This window comes from Anopheles cruzii, chromosome 3 (assembly GCF_943734635.1).
Source record: "Anopheles cruzii chromosome 3, idAnoCruzAS_RS32_06, whole genome shotgun sequence".
Lineage (NCBI taxonomy): Eukaryota > Metazoa > Arthropoda > Insecta > Diptera > Culicidae > Anopheles > Anopheles cruzii.
In genome coordinates, this window is record NC_069145.1 from 22891869 (window position 1) to 22914493 (window position 22625).

The following is a 22625-nucleotide window of genomic DNA, read 5'->3' on the forward strand; positions in this document are numbered from 1 at the left end:
GGTATGCAATACCGCAACACATTTCAACATAACATTTTCAAACCTATTTTTTGTAAGATCTCTACCGTAAAGTTGCTTTATTTAGCTACAAAACATACACGTGTCGTAAGTTTCGTTTAGGCCAAACTATTTAAAACCTCCATTTTACGTTTTTACGATGTAAATTGAGTCTTCAACTCAAAAACTCAGAGTACCTATCAAACAAAATGCTTTATTTCAATAAAGGACAGTTGCTGGAATGGACAAAAGTTAAATTTGTTTCAACTTCTATTGTACGGTATAAAATATTCCTTCACTTTATAAAAGCTTAAGCACGCATTCACTCACACATAACGCATCAAAACATACACACAGGCAAAGGTCAATAACTTAAAACCACAATTTTACACTGATCACCGACGACGTTAGCTTGCCTTCGATTGCCTAGGAGCAGTAATTTAAGCAGTTTGGTACTCTATTCGAATCTGTTCGAACGGATTATTTAATCATCATCCTTTGATCATGAAGTTAGGAACACTGTTCAACGGATTGGCGAAAGCGTACGTTTCTCGCAGATTGTTCCCCAGTTTAACGGTGTTGTTGGCCACCGATCCGATGCCGCCAAACACACGGCCTACTAGGCCCCTCGATGGGGTGGATTGCATTTCGGTGGGTTTCTGGGAGTACTTTTTACCTGCAAATCGAGTGTAAAAACTATACTAACTGCACGGCGAAGGTCGTTAAGCTGAATCCATACCAATGAGAAACCTCAGCACAATGCTATTGAATTCTGTCGCCATTTCCTGGTGCGGTGCGCGACCGGACTGTTCGATGATTTTAATCACCACGTTCTCACAGTACTCCGAACTCTTCACCACTGATTCCAGCTTGTAGAATCGATCATCGTTGCCGGCGATGATCAGGCAGGGACACTGAATGATCTCACCGTCTCGGACGCGGTAAAATAGGAAGTTTCGGTAGTAGTTTAGTGGGCCGCGCCAGTCGTCTGTTTGGCTGTAGCTATATTTGTACGCCTCCATCACGTTGTTTGTAACGGTTCCGTTCGTTCCGGTTTGGTACATTTTCTCTTTGGCCACATGCGGATAGCAGCGGCGTAGTACCCGATCGGCAGAGTGCTTGAGTTCCATTTCTGGCAACATCGGTAGCTGGAATTAGTTGCGTGTGATTATTCATCCTTCAGCTTTTCCCTTATCTTATTGAACACCGATTGAGACCTACTTGTACAAACTCCAGCCAATTTCGGTTGAAAGGAGAGCTTTTCGGCAGATTATCCCACAGCAGGTTGGGGTGTGGGGTAGAAACGCTTACAAATTTGTCGACCATTTCCGGATTCGTGTGCGCAAAAATCCAGCTGTGAGACGAGCAAATGGGTCACGCGATTACTAACACGTTTCACACAATACCCTGTGGCCACACAGAGCATTGTGGCGATCCGTACCCGATCGTGGCTCCCAGGTCGTGCCCGACAATGGAGACACTCTTGGCGCTGATTGCAATCAAAAACTTGCGCAGATCTTCACAGACCTTCTTCGGTGTGTACTCGAACCGCCAGTGTGGTTTGTCTGAATCATTAAATCCCTTCAAATCCAGCGCGATAACGTGGAAGTAATGGGTAAGCTCCGATATCTGCGGACGACGGCAGATTAGAGGTCAGGTCGTAGTAAACAGAACTTGCCGGCCGGTACGTGCGTGGCCACCCGCGCCATCGCCACCCGATTCAGATTCCATACACACCTGGTATCGCCACCCGAACCAACAATCGGGGAAACCGTGCAAGAGGAGCACAATTGGATTGCTCCTGCTGCCCGCCTCGACAAAGTGTAGCTTCGTGTTCTGTGGATGGAAATCGCGTAACGTAATTAAGTAACCACGACGTTGTGCAATGTGGGGCAACCCTGATTTACGCTACCGGTCCACCACCTTGTGAATTAACTATGCATTGCCTTAAATATTGTTGCTCCAGAAAAGCTATTCATTATTTTTGAATCCATTGTTAATTTTACTAAAGCAACTGCAAGCATGTCGGTTGACCTGAAAACGAGTAGCTTAATCTGGAGCTAACAAATGGCAATGCTTTTAATTGAAGGTGTTTCGAAACGTTCAACATGTTGTTACGCGTGATCCGGTACCGGTCCTAAATAGCACCTTGCCGATTCACATTACGATCGATTGCGATGATCACGTTTCGCACTCCCGTTCAACGGCGGCCGCTTCAGATGCTTACCTCCAGCTTCACGTACGAGTGCCGGCCCAGATTGGTGTCGGTCATGAAGATTGGCGGCTTGTTGGGGAAGTCTGTCCGCTCGATGGTCTTGCGCATGATGGCGGTCGGGTTCACCTTGCACTTGACGCTCTCGTACAGCCATTTGAGCAGTAAAACAAAGTTGGCCAGCAAACAGCGGATGTAAATCTTGGCAATCTCCCACTTCGGCACAACCTGCAGCATATCGTAATCATTCCTTCGGCCAGCCATTGTGCTCACTTCCAGTGTTTTCTGAAGCCCTTTCGTGACACCCCCTTTCCGCCGTAGTAATGAAATTTCACACTCCTAAACACACACACAACGGAACGGAGGGAAGAACATAGCAATCGGCGATTAAAACGCGTCGAATTCCGTCTCGTTTTCACTGGTTCTCTCGACGCGTCGCTTGGTTGCTCTGGCAACCGGCGATGTTGGCGATTACGAGGGTTCTCCCGCGGCACCACGGCTGATAATCGGAACGGGTCAAGACGATGATGGGTCTGTTGATGGTGTTCGAAGTACGGTAAAGTACACTATTGCAACGACGACACCGTGCGTCAGCTCGCTCACCTAACGTGCACAAAGTGCAAACCGGCCCCTCGGACACTAGCCGGGCGAATGATAAGGCTTGCGTACGCCGCAGTCGCAAGGAACTCGTTCACCGTACAATCTCACCGTTGGCTTCTCCACAGCGCTCCGCTGCCCTTTTCATGGTGCGTTCGTGATCGGTGCGCTGCCTGATCTCGCGCCTGATCGTGCGACTCTGACGTAGGTGAGTGGTGTGTTTATGCTTGCCTTATTTATGTTCGTTTCTTTCTGTTGTTTTTCTCCAGGACAACGCTCACTTCGCGACGAACTGCGCCGGGCGGTCCGGTGCCTATCGGTGTACGACCTTCTCCGCCTTCCGGAGGGACGATCCCTGGGTCGAGCTAACCTTTACCATTTCATGGGCCCACCACTGGCGATAACCGATGAGATGGCCAGCCAGTCAGTGGACTAGGACACAGGAGGCACAGGAGGTGGCCGTTATCGCCAAACTAATGTGGAAATTAACACTCTCAGATGACCTTGCTTTTCCGTGCGCCCGTCCACACACGTAACTTTGGTGGAAGAATTCACCATTCGCTATTCAAACGCACGGACCAAAGCGCAGTGAAACTATAAACAAACGCACCTTTCCACCTTTCACTATCGTTTGAACAAAACATAACTCTGACGCACACACAGCCAGAGCATCCTTCGAGTTATCTCCGAAACTACGGAGCATAAAAGCAGACACGCACACACGCACTCAATCCCGGTTCCAGTATTGGTGTAGCCCGGCCGCGGCCATGAGCATAGAGTGAGGCAGCATAGCAATTATGTCACACGCGGCGGCAACCATCTGAGCATCGTGCAAAGTCCAACTGGCTGCGGACCGCGTGTGCTAGGGCGCAAAGGGTGCGCAATGTTTATGCTGCGTCACCAGACTGTGAGGGGGGGTTCCGTAGTCGGGCAGGTTGTGCCGAAAATGGGGAAAATGTAGGTCACGCGCAGGTTCCGCTATTCGGGCCTTTGGCTGACCGCGCAGCCACCGCGCACCAGACCCAGCCAATCAGTTATGCTAACTTTATTCGTTTGCGGCCCGTTTGCACTACGTTGCGATCACGACCCGGATTTCATTAGCAGCTAATTTGAGCGGGTTCTGAGCACCTTCAACGGTCACTGTTCGCGAACAGACCAAACCACAACCAACCAAAAACCCTGCGCGACTTCTAAACCACGACCACCGGATCGGAACGGAAACTGGCCAGCGGTGCAAATGAACTCCAGCACCCGACCGCCGCACAGTCAGGCGCCGCGGCACCAACACAGAGAACCTGACCGTTCCGCGGAGTTCATTCGAGGCATCAGCTGAGCGGACGTAGCGCATGTGGGGGTACCAATGGCCACCCTCAGGCGTTCGTTGTGCGTAAAACAATCGGTAAACAGAAGAAACAATTTCTCAGCTGCTCATTTTGGCGGGGCGCGCGCAATAAAAGGCAATCCGGTTTCGTTCAAGCCTTCTTCTTGAAATTTATTGATAGTTGTATGTCCCGTGTCCCGGGCGTTGCAGGTTGGTTACACTTAGTTTCACACACACACACAGACTAACTTCAGGTTTTGTTTTCCAATTGGTTTGCATCCCAACTCGGCTCTACCAATCTGCCCGTGGCCACCCGGGCTGTTGTTGGATGTGTGGTTGCCGCCGCGATCGATGCCTTTGCGTGCCCCCTCCATGAAGATCCCCCCAGTATGCTGCCCACTGATGTTCAGCGCATAGCTCACCACGACGGGCGGGAGCGGCTCTGCAGAAACGTGTCGGCACCGGCGGACGAAGTGATGTTGGATCGCCGAAAAACGGTTTGCCGGTTAACGCGGAAAAAGCGAACTCAATTGAAGGTAACCAACGCGCCAACACAGCCAAAAGAAGCAAAAGAAAAGAAAACCCATCCAAACCAAAGAGTGGCTTCGATAGGGAACCAACCGAGCGGCAGGGTTTGCGCGGAAATTAAAACACAACCGTAAGGATCATAATAAATGGTCTTTTTTCATTTTCTTGTTCAGCGATTCATGCTCAATCCTGCGTATCCTGGTATCCTGTGTGTTATTCGATGAGTCTTTTTGGGGGGCTTGTCATTGCCCGAGCGCGGAACGTTTACTAACGAAGTGATTGAAACAAATGGCCCTGCCCTGCGCGCTGTCGCCTCCGTCGTCCCGTGGGAGGCTGTGCGTTCATCCGTGCGCGCCTGCCATGAGTATTCTCGAACCGGGACGATCTGTGTGGCTTGAGCAGCATGTGTTGTTATGGCGAACGAACATCCGCGGGCCGCCTTTGGTGGTAGTGCAGTACTGTGGCCCATCAGCATCCTGCCGGCGGCGGTGGCGGCGCACAGGTCAGAAGAAGCGGGCTTCGCTCTACTTTGGCGGTGGCAGCTACTTGGCACCCGATGTTCGGTGCAACAACGATGATGAGACCGATGCAGAAGATGACGGCGTCGGCAATGGCACTCAGTGCGATTTCCCCCGGTGCCAGGGATTCACCGGCCGGAGGGTACGGGCTGCAGTCGCCGGCGGCGGTGGCGGCGGCGCCATGTGCTTTCCTTCGAAATGCTTTGCGATGGTGATGGTAAAATAAGTTAGTCACCGATGAAGAGAGCGCCAGCGAGGGCGATGGTTGTTGCGGGGAAGAAATGTAGCCGGTGGTCGGGCAAGCGATCGTCGCCGCCACTGCCTCTGCCACTGCCGCCATCCCGGCGAGACGGTGGGCTTCGCCTCCGCGCAGCATCAGAGCGACGCCACGGCCACCGTCGGTGCTACGTCGAAATGTTGACGATGAGTGTTGTTGTTTTAAATTATTACAATTATATGTGTTATCAGTAGTAGCATTGTTAAGTGGTAGTTTCTCGTTAATATTAATTCTTAGATTATTATGTAATAATAATAATAATAAGGATAATGAATGATTTGTTCCGGGCTGCACCACAACGGCCGCGGCACTTCCGGCCGAGCGGGGACCCCTTTCAGCGGGGAGCAGTCCGTTTGCGGCGGCGTACCCCATCATTGCCACGGTATCTTCATCATCATCATCATCACCACCAGCATCGTCATCGTCATTGTGTTTCAGTAATGTAGAGCATTGGGTTGGATCGTGTTCCGGTGCTGCTGTTGGTAGTACTGCTTCTCTTGCCTCTCCTTCTCCTTCTACTACTACTGCTTCTTTCTCCTCTTCTTCAACTGCCTCCTCTACGACTAGTGACGGGTGTTGCTGCGTCTCTAGTTATTTCTTCTTCTGGGCCTTCTCGGCGGCCTTCGTTACTTTACCGCCGGATGCCTCCTTAAAGTTGACCGACTTGATGACACCGACCGCCACCGTTTGGCGCATGTCGCGCACGGCGAACCGGCCGAGCGGCGGGAACTCCTGGAAGCTCTCGACGCACAGCGGCTTGCTTGGCACCAGGTTGACGATGGCAGCGTCGCCGGACTTGATCGACTTCGGGTTCTCCTCCGTCACCTTGCCCGAGCGGCGGTCGCACTTCTCCTTGATTTCGGCAAACTTGCACGCGATGTGAGCGGTGTGGCAATCAAGCACCGGCGTGTAGCCGTTCGCAATCTGTCCCGGGTGGTTCAACACGATAACCTGGGAATGGGGAGACAGAATCGTGGTGAATCGCGTGGCGGACCAAAATCACGTAATCCCGTGGTACGATCTATTTCCTGTTTGGCGTCGCCATGCGCTCGCAAGTTAGGCGATTGCCCACAAAAAAAAAACGCGGCTGAACGCCAAGAGATTAGCCACCACCACGTGGTGGCTCCGAGCTAGCGCAGGCCACTGATAACACAGCGAATCAGCTGGACCCCCCTCTGAAACTCCAAAAATCGTTTGCAATTAGGCTGATTAGAACGTCGGTGACGCTATCAAAGAATCCTTCAGAGCAGTGCTCCGTCAATCGCTAACCGGACACGTTTCGCAGAAACATGAACCGGGGTCTGTCAGAGAAAGCTGGTGACCCCTTCGATTCGCGTTACGTCAGCAGGCGACGCACGTCGTCACAACAAACCGCATTGTGTGCCGCACTTATGGCAGAGTACGCTCGGCTATCCAAAATTAGACTCTAACGTCGACACAAGCGCAAATGACGCCGGGGGACTCGGCCTTACCTGGGCGGTGAAGTCGGCGGCACCCTTCGGGGGGCTCGCCTTGGAGTCGCCGGCCACGTAGCCGCGGCGCAGCTCCTTCACCGACACGTTCTTGACGTTGAAGCCCACGTTGTCTCCGGGCATGGCTTCCGACAGTGCCTCGTGGTGCATCTCCACGGACTTGACCTCGGTGGTGATGTTGACGGGGGCGAAAACGACCACCATTCCTGTGGGAGTTTTTATTTTTTGGGTGTTAGTACTCGCACTCGCAGACACAGGAACCGAGATCTGCCTTACCTGGCTTCAGGACACCGGTTTCCACACGACCGACCGGTACCGTGCCGATACCGCCGATCTTGTAGACGTCCTGCAGCGGCAGGCGCAGCGGCTTGTCGGTTGGGCGCGAAGGCGGCAGAATGTTGTCCAGCGCTTCGATGAGCGTCTTGCCCTCGGCCTTGCCCTCCTTCCGCTCGACGGCCCATCCTTTGAACCAGGGCATCTTTTCGGACGGTTCGAGCATGTTGTCACCGTGCCAGCCCGAGATCGGCACGAACGCCACCGAGGCCGGGTTGTAGCCGATCTTCTTGATGTACGACGACACCTCCTTCTTGATTTCCTCGTAGCGGGCCTCGTGGTACGGCGGGTCGGTCGAGTCCATCTTGTTCACGCCGACGATCAGCTGCTTGACGCCGAGCGTGAACGCCAGCAGGGCGTGCTCGCGCGTCTGGCCGTTCTTGGAGATGCCGGCCTCGAACTCGCCGGTACCGGCGGCCACGATCAGAACCGCACAATCGGCCTGCGACGTGCCGGTGATCATGTTCTTGATGAAATCCCGGTGACCGGGCGCGTCGATGATCGTCACGTAGTACTTGGACGTTTCGAACTTCCACAGCGCGATGTCGATCGTGATGCCGCGCTCGCGCTCTGCCTTCAGCTTGTCCAGCACCCAGGCGTACTTGAACGAGCCCTTGCCCATCTCCTGGGCCTCCTTCTCGAACTTCTCGATCGTGCGCTTGTCGATGCCACCGCACTTGTAGATCAGGTGCCCGGTCGTGGTCGACTTGCCCGAATCGACGTGCCCGATGACGACGATGTTAATATGCGTCTTCTCCTTACCCATCCTGGACGATTTGCTGCTGCCTCTGCTGCTGTCTGCTCGAACTCAAACCCCGATCGCTCCGCCTTCCGTCACTTCCGTCTCGTGGATCACCGTTGCCGTGGCTTTACCTCTGACGACGAGCGGTTGCTGTGGGTCACTCGTACGATTTGCCGAAAATCTGTCAAAAGGTCGGGCAATCCGAAACAAGGGCGCATTATAATTGGTTGTTTATACGGGTCGAAAATTGATCAAAAACATCATGTAGATCTCATAGTTCCCGGAAGTCCCGCTTCGCGTTTCGCCGCGCCGTGTACCTTTTCCTCTTCTTCGCATTTGATGTGCTTAAAGCGGGCCGTTATCTGCTTAGACTGAACCATCAGTATCCAGCAGACGTACGACATTAGGATGATGTGAAATATCTTCATCGTTTCAGTCGGATCTTCGCAAACATTAGCCGCAGTATCAACACACGAAGATGCAGCACCAGAATGGCTACGGTCAACGCCAATATTCGTGCTTGGTTAGGTCACTCGTTCCTGTTTCACTAACAACCTGCATGTACTTTCTTCCGCACACGCTCGTTCGTGAAAAATGCAGATTTCGTACTGACGAACTGATCGTCCGGCCGCTCGGCTTTAAACTGATCGCGATCGCGCGAAGAATGGTCTCAGAGGTATGGACCAGTGTCCGCTCCGCAGCAGGGTCCAGTGTCCGCGCGCGCCACGCAACCTTTTGCTCTCGCGCGGCCTTGAAGACAACGCGTGAGAGTGAGCAAAACACGCAACCCGGGGGTTGCAGCACCACCAAATCCTTTTCGCATTTCTCCGGCTCATCCGCGACCTACCACGGTACTGGCGTGTACTGAGAAATGCTGTTTGTAAAAAAATGCTCAACGATTGGTTTCAAGCAAAACAACAGTACATACATTTTAAGGAAATGAAAAACTGGACAAAAAAATGCTCGACACAGCCTAAACACTCAAGGTTATTTGTGCACGTTGCTGACGAGTGAAAGATTGTGATGTGCGCGCAAACAACAAGTGTGCGCTGAAAAGTGTGCGCTAAATGTAGCGCACACAGTGCACACAGGCTATCAACTTTGTGCACGTTATCGGGAACCGTCCGTTGGCGTCCGTTGGCTGACTGTTGCTGGCCAGTAACTTTCGACAACAACAACGGCCACAGTACGGCAGGAAACGAGCATGTTTTTAATGACCAATCTTTGTTTAATCTCTAAATGTTGATAAATCTTAAAAATTCATCCTAAATTTCGTTCGAAGACATTTATATATCTTTCATAAATTTTTCTTTTTGGCTTAAAGAAAAATCCGTGGTTCATGTTAAAAGAAGCCATTCTAACCAAAGGCACTGCAGCATCCCAGCATCAGAACGGAAGCAGCTAAGCAGTGGCCGAAAATCCGTGGCAGTGTGGCACGCGATGCTGCGAGACGGTAAAAGCATGCGCGATGACGAATTCATTAATGGAGGAATCATCGTCCCCACTCGGCAATGTCTGACCGAAACTCCCTTTACATAAGCCAGCGAAAATGGCGTTCTGGCCTCGCGTGGTTTCGACTCGACCACCACCAGCGCCGCGTATCGTTATCGCTATTGCAGATTTTTTTTTGTGATCCAACCTTGGACTGGACGACGGGTATGGTGCTTCTTATCGCGCACCAGAATGGAAGCTTCTTAAGTACCGCCACTGTAAGGAAGAAAGTGGTCAGACGTCATCCGAAGTCAAAAATGCCGGAACCGGTATGGACTGGCTCGAAAGGACTATGACCAATGGAGCTTGTTTTGCCTTTCAGTTTTACTGTGTTTACCGCGGGGAAGTACCCTCGAAAACAAAATTGTTTACTATTGACCGTGGTGAGCCATAAAACCGGAACCGTGATACATTGACACAGTGAAGTAAACGGCAATTATTTATGATTATTTTGCTTAGCTTATGGTTTCAAGTTCAGTTTCGGGCGTTGTTTATGGACAGCGGTTCTTAGGAACGGTACTGTGTTGGTTCTAGTCGGAAGCGGTCGAAATTAAAGTACATCAAAAATGCGACGATTCACTAAAAGCATGTTTTTCGCATCTGTTGTTTCTTTATCAACTATTGATTTCACTCCTTGCGGAAATGTGTAAGATTTGTAGTGCTTTCTGCTAGGCCACGTGCTGTTTCGTAACCGAAACGGTGGCGCAGTGCTCAGGGCTGTCACCTTCGGTGTAGGCACGTCCATTGCGAAATGATACCACGTAAGGAACATTCTTAATCTTACCAACTTCCGCAAGAAACAAACTTATTTATTTATTACATTTTATTATTATTAAAGCCAATCGAGCCTTAAACTTGACGCTGACAATGACGTCTTTCGGTTGGAACTCGATATATCGGTGCAGTGCAGACGGATGAACTACACAACGGGCCACAAGGACCCATCTTGTCTCCTCAAAATCGCATTCTTATCGGTCTTCGCGCAGATAAGATAAAAGTTACCAGCTAGGACAATATAAGCACAAGGCCAAGCAAGTGGTAGACTCGTTTATTGATGCTGTTCATTTCAAACGGTATAGATGGTAATAATGTACATTTCCGGCTGTATATTCACGCCCACTTGGATGTATCGCAGCACAACAAGATACTCCACACGCCATCGCATTCGCTTTGCCAAGGCAACACATAAATCGATAATGTGCTTGGGCAGCATGCCGACAGCGAGCCACAGTTCCCACACGCGTTCCGATGGAGACGCCTGGTGCTGGATGTCTAGGTGGAGAACATGGCATTGTTTGATAATAAATTAGAAAATGTTGCTCGCTGGTAGGTGAGCTGTTAGCCAGCCAATCTTCCATCGCTGGCTCTCGGTAAGCCTTGAGCTTTCCGTGCCTAGGAGCGAACGGTGAAACTCCATGGCATCCCCGGCACACCGCCCTGACCCCAGCCAACGCAAAGCACATTCGTGGCGGTTGAGAACAGCGTTGGTGGGGCGCTCTGGAGACGGAAGCCAACGCTCATGCGCACCATCGAGCAGCATCTGTGTTAGTTTCTCCACGAATGCCCTGCCTCTCTTCCAGACTAGATTGAACGGTATCTGCCACCGGCTCGACGAAACAAACCGAGTCGATCATGTTTTGTGCAATCAATGTAGGCTTCGATAATATACGAACGCCTTGGGAATCGATGGGAATCGATTGGAGCATCTCTGGCACCTTGACTTTGTATAACGCAGGCGAACTCTTATGGCCAACTTGAACTGTACTTTTATTAACAAAAAATGTTTTTTCTCATTCCATCAGTTGCTTACGGTCCACAGTTAAACCCATTTCGCTGGTAGTTAGCCACATCGCAAGGACTCCTACGATGAGTGCAACTTTCGTTCGTCTCTTTCCGTCGGTGTGTGACGACGGTTTCACCGCCCGGTTATTGATTTCACGACCACACACTCCGAACGGCCGCTGCGTGGATGTCGAGCCACCACGACCCTAGTCGGCCATGTTTTCCAACCCTTCCCGCTCTGGGCTGCCACCGTCGTCGCACCGGACCACGGAAAAGGGATTGAAAAATCCAAAAGAACCGAATTTTCGAAAGCGAAAATGGGCCATCCAAGTCGCCATGGCGCTAAGGCTACTGGTCCTCTTCCTCCAACCGAACCGGGCCACTCATTTCAACCACGTTGACGATGGTGCCGCCTGACGGTAGACATCTTGGATTCGCAGTTCGCACTTTGACGTGCGACTGTGGCACAACCCTGTCTTTCATGCGCCCGTCTCTGCGCTCTCTGTCAGCTTCCCAAATCCATCTCGCCACCGCCGCGAACCTCACTCGCTTCTCAACGGTGCGCTGCTATTCGTGTACCGAAAGTGACATTGTCTCCACCCTGGGCGCGACAACCGTGGCAAGGTGATAAATATAGAAAAGCACATTTTCTCCGTTTCGGCTCAAACCTAACCTTACAATTCGCTGCCGCTGGCAAGCGATTAGTCAGCCGGCAATCGTGAGGCGGAATTAAAATGCGCCCCTCCGACCGAAGGCGATGTTTCAACTACGTTCCATCCATTCCGGACGGAAAAAGTGGATTTACTTACGATCTTCGATCACAATCGAGATGGAACGGACACACACAAACACACACGCACGCACGTACAATGCACAAAAAGGACGAAACGGTGCACGGACGCACACGTTTGCTTTCGCTAGCGGAACTCCTTGGAATGAACTGCTGGGCTCCAGCCGTGGCGTACCAAAGTTGCAACACTCTCTGCGCCAGGACTCTAGTTCTGTTTCGCTTCCTCGGCCGATTGCCTCCTGCTCGCACCACAGGCGCAGCAGCTGCATACCGCTGTAGTGTGCTCTTTTCATCACCGTTTCGTTATCCTTTTTCCACGCCGTGCGAATCCAGTGCGTACGGGATCGGGTGGACAAATTTTCTCCATCAAACCCGCGATGTGGAGTGGCCAACGCTTCTCCTGGGCTGGTTCGAGAGGCAATGCAAAATGTACGCCCCGTGATGACACCAGGCCACCGGTTTTCCCACTCGAACACGAATCCTTTCCGCCACCGCATGTTGCTCCGGCCGGCCTGCTAGCCGTGTCCCGGCTTTAATGGCCCGGCACGACAAATTGTACGCCAAATGCGAATGCTTACTCTCTAGCTTATTATCTAACCGCTCCAGTGAGACTGTTTGTGAAAATTTTTGGAAAACCCCAACATTCACTGCCACACGCAAGGGGTGGCCCGAGGCGGCCACCAACATGTGGACCACCGTGGCGTACGGCACCGTGCACCGGCATATTGCAAAATTTCTCGCAACACCCAACGATTCACCAATTTAGTCACGGTTTACGACACAGCGTTTGCACGGCCACTGCTTTGCAAGGCTTACTGCGTTCCAAGCAGGAAACTGGCCGACTCGGTCACGGTTGTGCTGGTGGTTTTCCAGAATTTTTCACAAAGTTTCACGGGAGCGCACGGAAAAACGTTCCACTTACCACGAGCACAAAGGAGTGAAAGGCCGATTTTTCATGTCCACCAGCACATGCGCGGCCGCGAATCGCGTCTGTCGGTGAATGAACACACCGCTCCGCTACACCAGCCCAAGAAAGTTCATTCCGGTCTTCAACCCCTCACTGGTCCGGTCCTCAACCCTTCACCAATTGCGCCACACCGGTTGTCGTGACGGATCTGCTGAATCCATATCCTGCGTGAAGGGTGTCGGCATTCGAATCGGAAGGTGAGCGATAAGCCCTCGTAGCAGCCGGTGCTGCCGGCCGGCTCATCGTTTGCTTCGACCGTTCATTCTGGCACGCGCATATCGAAAGACCCCCGCCCGCCCGGTTTGCTGCCCCGGATGCGTTCCACTTGCTGGCAATCGATAAAACTTTCGCTGCGTTCGGTTATCGATTATTCTGCTGTGATATGCTCGTGGCCGAATCACCGATGCTAAACAAGAAAATAAATAAATAAGTAATAACGACGAACGGTACCAGAGTGGCCACAAATGCCAAGTCTCTAGCGTTCCGTGGCATCGTGAATCGCCGTGTTTGGCCTGAATGGGTGTGCGTGAAGCAACACCAGTTCACATGCATATTCGAGCGAACCGGTCACATCGTGAGCAAAAAAAAAGCGCTATAACGCGGGACTGCTGCAAGAAGAACGGATGAAGGACAGATGCTATAAGTGTAACACATGGCGCTGCGTAACACACCGGCACCAGATGCGACAGAGAAAACGAAGAAGCACCGTCAATTCGCGCATGTTTTTCCCGTCCGGTGAGCTGCGCACTTGATCGGTACTTGTCATGCCTTGTTTGACCGGCAACGTGCGGAAAGGAAATGGATGAACCGGGTTTTTTGAACACCTTAACGTAAGAAACCAAGATGAATGAATAGGAATCAAGATCAATAGCTCGCTGGCGTCATGCTTACGCCACCTCTTTCGTTTTAAGTTTAGAAAGCCTAGTTTTTAGGGCTAAAACAACAGTTTAAAATATATGCTTTATTTATTGCTTCAAAATGTATGCCTTCCAGCGTAGCATTCAATAGGAGTCCCTTCGACGTCTACAAACGCCACAGTTTTTGTCTATCTAACACCATGCTGCGCACATTTCTCTCGTTGTATGAAATTGTATTCTAAATGCCCCATTTAATGTGATAATATTTAACAAACCACCCTTTTCTACTTAATGACAATTCACGTTTGTATAAAGTTAATAGAAATTTGCATGGTTTGAATAAAAGCTTGGAATTGCACTCACTTTTCCGTCTGAAGCTAATTTATCGGAGAATCACATCCGATAACCGTATACTTCTCGCAAAAGAACGCGTGATACTAAAACTATAACTTCTAATCATTCGTTCGTATAACTATCGCCTGAAGAAACCCGCATTAATAAAGCGTGGAATTCAGTAGGGAAAAAAAACTTAATCTATAATCTACAAATGATACCATTAATTCCACAACAACCCGGTCCATCCACGAGAACTTGGATCGGAACCTGCAAAATGAAAACAAATTTTGTTAACTGAAGAAGACCCGGTCGCGGTAGAGAAACCAGTCGCTTACCTCTCGCTACGTTCTGTAACTTTTGCGTCTCGTCGGGACTCAACTTAAGTATCGTGTTTAGCACTGGCACCAATCTTGACCGCTCGTCACCGTTGTTTAGAGTAATAAACTGTTGTTGGGTAGATAAACCGTAATAAGAGTAATGTCATGGAAGGGCGCAAAACCGTTAAGTTTACCTTAAATATCACATTTTTCAAATACTCCGAGTTGTGCACATGCGCCTCCCGCTCGATGGACCGCTGTTGCCGGCGTACCTCCTCTTTAAGTAATTCGTTCAGCTGCGTTAGCTTTGCAAGATCTTGCTCTGCCTCGGCCAAAACCGCGGTTAGATGGCGAACGCGGCTTTCCTGCTTACTAAGTTGCTCCTTGGTTTGCTGCAGTTCGACAGTCGGTGACGGTTCCCTGCCGTCAAAAAACTGATTTTGATGGTCGCCCTCACCATCGATTATCCCAACGGAAGCGGAATCGTCAAAGGAAGTGTTCAACAATTCGTCCAGAGGTATAACCTCTCGGTTACGTCCTCGGGAGATGGAAGTCGAGGACAGTTTTCGACGCTGTGGGGCCCCTCCAACGGTACTTAGATTGGTGCTTTCGGAACCTTCGCCTTCTTCGCGCTCCATCAGAAGAAGATTTATTCGCTGCTCATCCGTAAATGCAGCTGTACGTCCCACGAATGCACCAATCGGCGCCGGGTGTAGTGAACCGTGCGATGGCAAGTTATTGTTGAGCACGTGGCGCACTCCGTTTGCTCCATCCACCTCTGATCGCTGGCGTATCTTCGTCTGCAATTGCTCTAATTCCTGGCAGTGGCGTTCCTGTTGCTCCTCCAGCTGTGTCTTATAGCATTGGATCAATGTTTCGCTCTGTACGCGTTGTGTTTTCAATGCTTCCTGATGCTCCAGGCTCGTTTTGCGTGTTTCCTCCAGCAATGATTCACTTTGCAAGCGACTTTCTTCCAGCAAACTGAGCAGCTCCTTGCAGCGGTTCTGTGTTCGCTCCTTTTCGCTCTTTAACCCCTCGTTAGACTTCGAGAGGTCGTTGACTTGCTTCACCAAATGCAGGTGCTTGCCCTCAACCAGTTCCAACGATTTCTGCAACTGACTTAGTTCCTCTTCCAGCTCTTTCTCTCTGCTACTATCTTTATTCTGGTTATGACGCAGCACCGATTGGGCCCGAACCTTGTAGCTTGCAAACTCGGTCCGCACATCGTCTACTTCTTGCTGTCGCTCTGCTAGCGCCTTACGCAGTATATTCAGCTCACTTTCCAGCGTGAGACTCTGCTTCTGAAGGGTAGTTTTCTCCAACTCCAACGTTCCAAAGACTTTCTCCTTTTCAGATGCCACCTGTTCGAGCTCCAAGCGATTACTTTCTAGCAGCTGTTTGGCACGATCGTGTTCTTCGCGAAGTTCCTCCAACTGGCTGGTCAGTTCCATTCGTTGGTGCTCACTTTGCCGTAGCTTGCCCTGCTGTACATCCACTTCCTGTTTGAGTTCACGTGAATGTTGTTGCTGTGACTCGAGGCTTTCCTCGAGGAGCGTAATCTGCTGTTTAAGGCTCTTCATCGCTGTCTCTTGCAGGTCGATTTTAGCTTCAAGTTCCTTTACCAACGTCTTTTTAGTCTCCAGCTTATTGTTCAGCTCGGTTAGCGATCGCTCGTAAGCTTCCATTTCGAGGCTCAGTACGTTCGCCTTTTTCACTGCCAGCTTTGTGCGGTCCAATTCCGAACGTAACTCTTTCTGCTGTTCTTGTTCATCGGCAAGCTCCTTTTCTTTTGATTTTAAGCTACCCTTCAGGCGTTGATTTTCAGCATCGATTTCTCGCTTTGCCAACTGAAACGCTTCTTTTTCACGCTTCAGGCTTTGTATTTGCACTTGATACTCGCGTACGGCCGTTTCGAGTGATCCACGATCTTTTTTGGTACCCACGATGTCCTTCTGAACTTGTTGCGAAGTGGTAAGTTCGATCGATTTACTCTCCAGTTCCGCACGCTTGCTTTCCAACTCTTGCCGGACACTTTCTAGTTGATCTTGCAACCGATCGTTTTCGGCCTGCAGTGTCTGCACATTTTTACTGACAGTGGCTAACGACGAAGGATCTGCACTGCTCAACGATTCTTTTTCGTATTTTTGCAGCAACGCCGTCTGCTCGGCAACCTTTCGTTTTAGTTTTACGGCGAGCGACCGGAGTTTGATGTACTTCTCTTCAAAGCCTTCGTCCAGCTCGCGCATACGAGCGACGTCTTCCACGCGCGAGATGGTCGACGTGGACATTACATCGCTCTGTGTGTCGAAGCTAATATTGGAACGTTCCTTTACTGCTGTCAACTCATCGCGCTGACGCTCTAGCTCCGCGTCCTTCTCGTTGATGGTTTGCTGAAGCTGATCAATTTGTTGCTTCATTGGAGCCACATCCGCCGCTTCGACGTTGGAAAGTTTTTCCTGGAGCTCCGATATTTTCGATAACTGAAGGTTGATAACTTCTCCTCGTTCTTTCATAATCTCATTGATTTCCTTCAACTCCAACAAAAGTTCGCTGTTTTCGCCTTTTAAAAGCGCATATTTTTCGGCCATTTCCACCTCAAGGTCTTTGGTTACCTTCAATTCTTGCTGAAGATGTTCTTTTTCTGCATTGCCTTCGGTCACGTGTTGGATACTTAAGGAAAGTTCTTTTTCTAGTTCTTCGTTGCGGGCGACAGCTTTCTTTGAAGTTTCCAAACTACTTTTCAACTTCTCAGCCAACTGGCCAAGTTGGCATTCGAGGTTTTGGTTTTCAACGATCAGCTGTTGCACTAGCTGTTGATTTTCTTCTAATTGTTTAGTCACTTTCTCATGGGCAGTAAGCTGTTCATCGGATCGTGACGCTTGACTCTGGATGGTCGACTCTAATGCAAGTATTTTTGTTCGGTACTCCTGATTTTTCTCTTCCACCATTACAAGCTTTGCTTCCAATTCCTTCAGGCATGCTACTAAGTTTTCCGCCTTTTCATGGCCCGAAACGGAAGTAGATTTTAGCAAATCAGAGAGACGAATCTTTTCCTTTTCACTATTTTCTAGTTCTTGCTTAGCATTTTGAATGTCAGACTGACACATTGCATGGAGTTTTTGGACGGATTCCAGATTTACTCTTTTTCTTTCAAGCTCTTCCTGCGTGCTTGTCAGTTGAGCTTCAAGACACTTTTTTTCGTTCTGTACTTGTTGTATCCTTTCCAAAGTTTCCTCTAGCCGTTCGGAGAGTTGTGCTTGCATCTTGTGACTATCCGAAAGCAACGACGACTGAGACGTGAGTTTTGTTTCCAAATCGGCGACCAGCGCTTTCGATGTTTCCAAATCTTTGGAAAGATTTTCCTTTTCCTGTACATCTTGCTGAAGCTTTTCAGTCTCAAGTAGGCGGCCCTGAGACTCGGTTGTCAAGGCAAGATTATTCAACTTCAAATTCTCCACCTCTAAACGCAGGCTTTCAATCATAGTTTCGTTGTCTGCCGTACCGCTATTGCTGTCCGTTAAGTCCTTGTCCTCATCACCGATGCCTTGATGTGTTACGGCTGCTAGTTTGCGCTGCAGTTCTTCGTTTTCACAACGTAAACCATCCACCAGCGATTCTTGAAGCGTGATCTTTTCACTAAGGTCACTCTTTTCAAGCTCGAGCGCATGTATTTTCGCAAACAATACGTTCGATGCATTGGCAAGCTCCTTTTGCCACTTCGGAACCTGTTCCGCATAATCTTTGACTGTTTTTAGCAGTATTTTTCGATCTGACTTCAGGAGAAGTAGTTTTGCGTTGATCTCTAGGACCTTCGCTTTGTACAGCTTCAGCTTGCGGATCAGTTTTTCCTCTTTCCCATTCTGTTCGCTCAAAACCACTTGACTGCCTTTCACCCGGATTAGTTCTTGCTCCAGTGTTATCCGTTCTTTTTCTAGCTTGGCATTTTCTTCCTCCAGTTCTCGCAAACGCTCTGCCAAACCGGCATTCTCTGCTGCATTGCGTTCGGATTCAGCTATAGTGTTATGTAGTTCGTTCACCTCTTCCAGAAGCTGTTCGTGCAGTTTTTCATGTAATGACTTTTCGTCGGACAACTGCGTAACTGTCTTTTGGAGCTGCTTCTCGAGTTCATCAACTCGCATCGTTGCTTTCAGCTTTTGATCCATATACGAATCCGCCACTTCCTGCATCGCCTTAATGCACTCCTTATCAGCATTCTTTTGCGTTTCATAGTGATCCAATTGCTCTTTTAGATGACGATTTTCTTCTTGGCACTCTGTGCGTTGGAATAAGAAATGGAGCTGAGTACATTCAACGTTTCACTTTTTGGCCTTGGTCCAAAACGACTTACCATCTTTTGCTTGTTTTGCCTTTTGAGCTATACCAAGTAAACCTTTGCATTTCTTCACCAAATCGTCTCTACTTAGATTATCGAACGGTCCAGGCTTCCGAGTTGTCGTCGGATCCTGCAGAATCAGGTCATAACCGTATGACATCAGCAATTACCGATGAGACACCCTAATGTTCTTACCTGATCCGACGCCTGACTAGAGCTCATGGTTTCGGGCGCAACGGATGCAACTGAGTGGAGGAACAACTTCTACACCACAAGGAAATCAGTCAATTGTAAGCATAGCGGAAAACTGCAAATTAAATTTAATAAGAAAACCGTGTTTTCGAAACGAGTAAAACAGATCAACTATGAAAAAATTGCGAACTTTATTATTGATACAATGACGTGTCAAACAGCTGATTGTCAATTGGCCTGAACACCGACAATTCAATAGCAAACCTGTTAAAATCGCGTGGATGACGAGATCCCATCGGATTGTTTCTAAACCGGTAATCTTTTTAGGCAAGAAAAACACAAGCATTTTATTTTAGCTGCGAAAGTTACATAGAAGATAATTTAACCTAAACTCAATGGATTATGAATGCAGTTAAATATCTTATTCAGCTGATACCTGTTGTTTGTAAACAAGCAAAAGGAAAGCCAAAGAAAAGCCAGTAGACTATCGATTTTCCACGCCAAAAGTTATGTTCAAGATTTTGTTGCCTACGAGCTAAAAGAATGTTCAGTACACACGAACGTCTCAAACGTCGCACTCCGGAAGGGGGTATCAACCGAAGGACCTACTTGCGGCTGCTCGTAGATGAATATTACGAAACATCAAACGTTGGTAAGATTCATGGTGTAGCTCTCAATTTCCACATCATATTTCCTCCGTTTCTACCAATTTTAGAAGCGCAGCAGCAAGTGACCGCCAATCTGGCTAACTTCGCCTACGACCCTATCAATTGGCCCTTCCTGCTGGAGGCTAAGGCGCATGAGCTTTTTTACGAAATTATTCAACAATCCACTCAGGGAGTATTGGACAGACTTCTCGTTCTGCATGCAATCGTTGGCTTAACCAACATTTCACTCGATCCGGACACGGCGGAATACATCGTTCGCAGTAACGGCTTGCATCGACTCGCGGAACTATTGAAAAAGCATGACACAAATTGCGAGATCGTTTGCAATGTGCTGACTTGTTTTGCATTTTTGATAAACGACGACCGTGCGCAGGTGTTACGCAAAGATAACAGTTTATTGCCGCTACTGGAACAGTTGAGACAAGACAAAAACCCTCGAATAGCCAATCTTGCCACGGTGGTCCTGGAAGACATTAAATCGAAGCAATGCAACGAATAATGACCATGCGTTGGATCTGTGCTGCTAGAACTGCCGGTGCACCGACGCTTGGGACAGTTTTCCACCTCACAAGGACGTTTCGTGAGAAGGACATAAAAACATTCGTCGCCCTAACCGGAGACAGCAATCCAATCCATTTGACAAAGAACCAAATGGCGAGTGGTGCTACAGCAAAATCCGACACCTTTGTGAACGGTGCTTTTCTGAATGCCGTTATTGCCGGAATAATCGGTACACATTTTCCCGGTTACGTTGTGACGGCGCAACACTTTCGTTTTCCAACCCGTTGCCAGCTGGACCAGGAAGTAGCGTTCACTGTGCGAGTACAAGACTTGCGGAAAATTGTGACTGTTTCATATGAAAGCAAACAGGGTGATCAGATTGTTTTCGAGGGTAGCGCCAAGTTGTTTGCGGTACGGAAATGAAAATAAAACAAAATGGACAGTGATGCGACGAAAAACGGTTTTGTGCAGCACGGAGAGTTTACAAGTTAGTTGCGCAATAGGCTTAAAAACAGTATGTATAAAAATACGCGAAAGAAAATAATAAATATTGTATGAAGAACCGAGACGATCCGCTAAGATTCTTTGACATGCTTAGGCATGATAATAAGCCAGCCGCCTTTCAAAATATCCATTAGAAAGCACTTTCCCCTCATTCCGAAAGACGCAAGAAGTTCCAGTTCACTTTTACATTTCTCCGGAGCCTTCTTTCAGTTATTAGTCATACACCGTTCAGCATGGATCACCGAAATTGTAGCTCCATCCTACTAAGTGTTCTCGGTTTCGTCGTCCTGTTGCAATGCATTGCGGCAGCAAAGTATTCCCGATTCCGTTTGGCAGACACTCAGAGAAATACTATCCCAAATGTTCCCTGCACATGTGCCATTTTTCTTACCGGCCAGTTCAATCGTTTCAATCGAACGGAACAGCCTAAGGGAAATCCAGGAATTCAGCTAGAGCTGATGCAGCACTTCACCTGCACACCGGCCGGCAACAAGCAGTGCTCCAATCGGTGTCTCGACGCGATCGTCAAACATTTGCCCAACTCGCAAAACGTTATTTGTGCCACCATCGACCGCGACTGCTATCGAGAGCGCGCCTACCTCTTCTATCAGAATTGCTCCCCACGGTGGATTAACAGCAACCTTTCGGCGGGTAAGGAGTTCTGCTGTCAGAACGACGAACCGATGCGCTGCAATCTGATGGCAGAATTGATACGGCAATCGTTGCTGGAAAACGGTAACAGCACGTCCACATCAACCAGTTACGAAGAGGAGTGAATTAATAAATAGTACTACAAACAAAGATCCTCGCTCAACGCTAACCGATATTTTTTTCACATCATGAGCAAACGCAGACCGAACACATGCCAACTGCTTCCGTTATATGGTAGCCCACGTTGGCATCGAGTACATCCGGCGTTTGACGTTCTTTTATTCACAATGTCGATTCCCAGCGTTCTTGAAACAATCAAAACAAAAGCCTAGAACTGAATCATCTGTCCCTTGCGCTTCTTGTCGCCGCCGAGCTCGAAATGTTTGCAGCGCTTCAACGGGGTCTGTTTGCGGTACTTGCAATCGACGCACTCCATACGCAGCACAATTTTCTTGGTGGTCTTGGCCTATGGAAAGAATGATGCCATCGTTTATTGGTGGTTCCTGGTCAAATTCGTATTCCAACGTGAGCGAAGATTACCTTCTTCCTGAAGATGGGCTTCGTTTGACCACCGAAACCTTGCTGTTTACGATCGTAACGACGACGACCCTGGGACGCCTTTCGTTCCTTCGATTTCTTGTACTGCGTCACCTTGTGTACGCGGTGAACCTTGCACTTTTTGCAGTATGTGCGGCGCTGCTTCGGAACGTTGACCTACAATTCAGAAGCACAGAAACAAAATCACCATCAAAAGTCGGAACGGGTGACCACCGCCACACCATAACCTCGGTCATGACCGAGTCCAAGCAAAATGCACGAAAATGCAGAGTAAAACTTGCAGTACACTGTGTGTACCACTTTCCCCTTCACAATAGCGTGCATTTAACGTGAACCACAACATAATTTCAACATAAATTCGTTAATTTTTAGCTAATTATAAACAACTTGTACCATTTTGGATGTTCTCGTCGATTCAGTCTCAAACGAAAAGAGGAAGCACAGAGCAAACAGTAAACGTCAAATGTACGAAAAGTGACAGCAAAGTGATTTCCGGCAAGGGCAACGTCAAGAAAACAATACTCATACGTATTAATTCAAGCTAGTTAGCACAAAATCTACGCACAATTTTCAACCGTAGAGTGAGCGCCCTCTGTTAGCGGATAGATTTTGAACTCCATTTGAAAGGGCAGTTTCATATGGATAAAAAACAATAGCTTTCATTTTTACGATCAATTTAGT

General features: G+C 49.1%; 6 protein-coding genes across 8 annotated transcripts; 2 read left to right on the forward strand and 4 right to left on the reverse strand.

Moving 5' to 3' along the window:
* Positions 1-124: 124 nt before the first annotated feature.
* Positions 125-4010, reverse strand: LOC128271525 (epoxide hydrolase 4-like). Of its 2 annotated transcripts, none has more exons than XM_053009096.1 (7): positions 3935-4010; positions 2225-2548; positions 1735-1833; positions 1439-1626; positions 1219-1351; positions 737-1145; positions 125-673 (listed from the first exon to the last, which is right to left on the reverse strand). In XM_053009096.1, the coding sequence occupies exons 2-7, from the start codon at positions 2471-2473 to the stop codon at positions 489-491; spliced, it is 1263 nt and encodes a 420-aa protein (XP_052865056.1). In that variant the 5' UTR covers positions 2474-2548; positions 3935-4010; the 3' UTR covers positions 125-488. The 2 variants fall into 2 exon arrangements, with proteins under 2 accessions (XP_052865056.1, XP_052865055.1); XM_053009095.1 differs by lacking the exon at positions 3935-4010 and adding an exon at positions 2813-3917 and having other exon boundaries at positions 2225-2742.
* Positions 4011-4278: 268 nt separating this feature from the next.
* LOC128274783 (elongation factor 1-alpha 2) lies at positions 4279-13002 on the reverse strand. Of its 2 annotated transcripts, none has more exons than XM_053013089.1 (4): positions 12983-13002; positions 7199-8178; positions 6923-7128; positions 4279-6401 (listed from the first exon to the last, which is right to left on the reverse strand). In XM_053013089.1, exons 2-4 carry the CDS (start codon positions 8019-8021, stop codon positions 6042-6044), a joined length of 1389 nt encoding a protein of 462 aa, XP_052869049.1. In that variant the 5' UTR covers positions 8022-8178; positions 12983-13002; the 3' UTR covers positions 4279-6041. The 2 variants fall into 2 exon arrangements, with proteins under 2 accessions (XP_052869049.1, XP_052869048.1); XM_053013088.1 differs by lacking the exon at positions 12983-13002 and adding an exon at positions 12080-12176.
* Positions 13003-13993: 991 nt separating this feature from the next.
* Positions 13994-19092, reverse strand: LOC128270064 (GRIP and coiled-coil domain-containing protein 2). Its single transcript, XM_053007468.1, has 6 exons — positions 19066-19092; positions 18886-19000; positions 17678-18810; positions 14732-17614; positions 14556-14664; positions 13994-14487 (listed from the first exon to the last, which is right to left on the reverse strand). The coding sequence occupies exons 1-6, from the start codon at positions 19090-19092 to the stop codon at positions 14441-14443; spliced, it is 4314 nt and encodes a 1437-aa protein (XP_052863428.1). The 3' UTR covers positions 13994-14440.
* Positions 19093-19592: 500 nt separating this feature from the next.
* LOC128274461 (armadillo repeat-containing protein 7) lies at positions 19593-20367 on the forward strand. Its single transcript, XM_053012675.1, has 2 exons — positions 19593-19714; positions 19778-20367. Exons 1-2 carry the CDS (start codon positions 19606-19608, stop codon positions 20227-20229), a joined length of 561 nt encoding a protein of 186 aa, XP_052868635.1. The 5' UTR covers positions 19593-19605; the 3' UTR covers positions 20230-20367.
* A 601-nt stretch (positions 20368-20968) lies between these two features.
* LOC128274462 (follicle cell protein 3C-1) lies at positions 20969-21511 on the forward strand. The gene has a single exon (XM_053012676.1). It carries the CDS (start codon positions 20969-20971, stop codon positions 21509-21511), a length of 543 nt encoding a protein of 180 aa, XP_052868636.1.
* A 50-nt stretch (positions 21512-21561) lies between these two features.
* LOC128274463 (60S ribosomal protein L44) lies at positions 21562-22394 on the reverse strand. The gene is made up of 3 exons (XM_053012677.1): positions 22338-22394; positions 21927-22100; positions 21562-21852 (listed from the first exon to the last, which is right to left on the reverse strand). Exons 1-3 carry the CDS (start codon positions 22338-22340, stop codon positions 21715-21717), a joined length of 315 nt encoding a protein of 104 aa, XP_052868637.1. The 5' UTR covers positions 22341-22394; the 3' UTR covers positions 21562-21714.
* Positions 22395-22625: the final 231 nt, after the last annotated feature.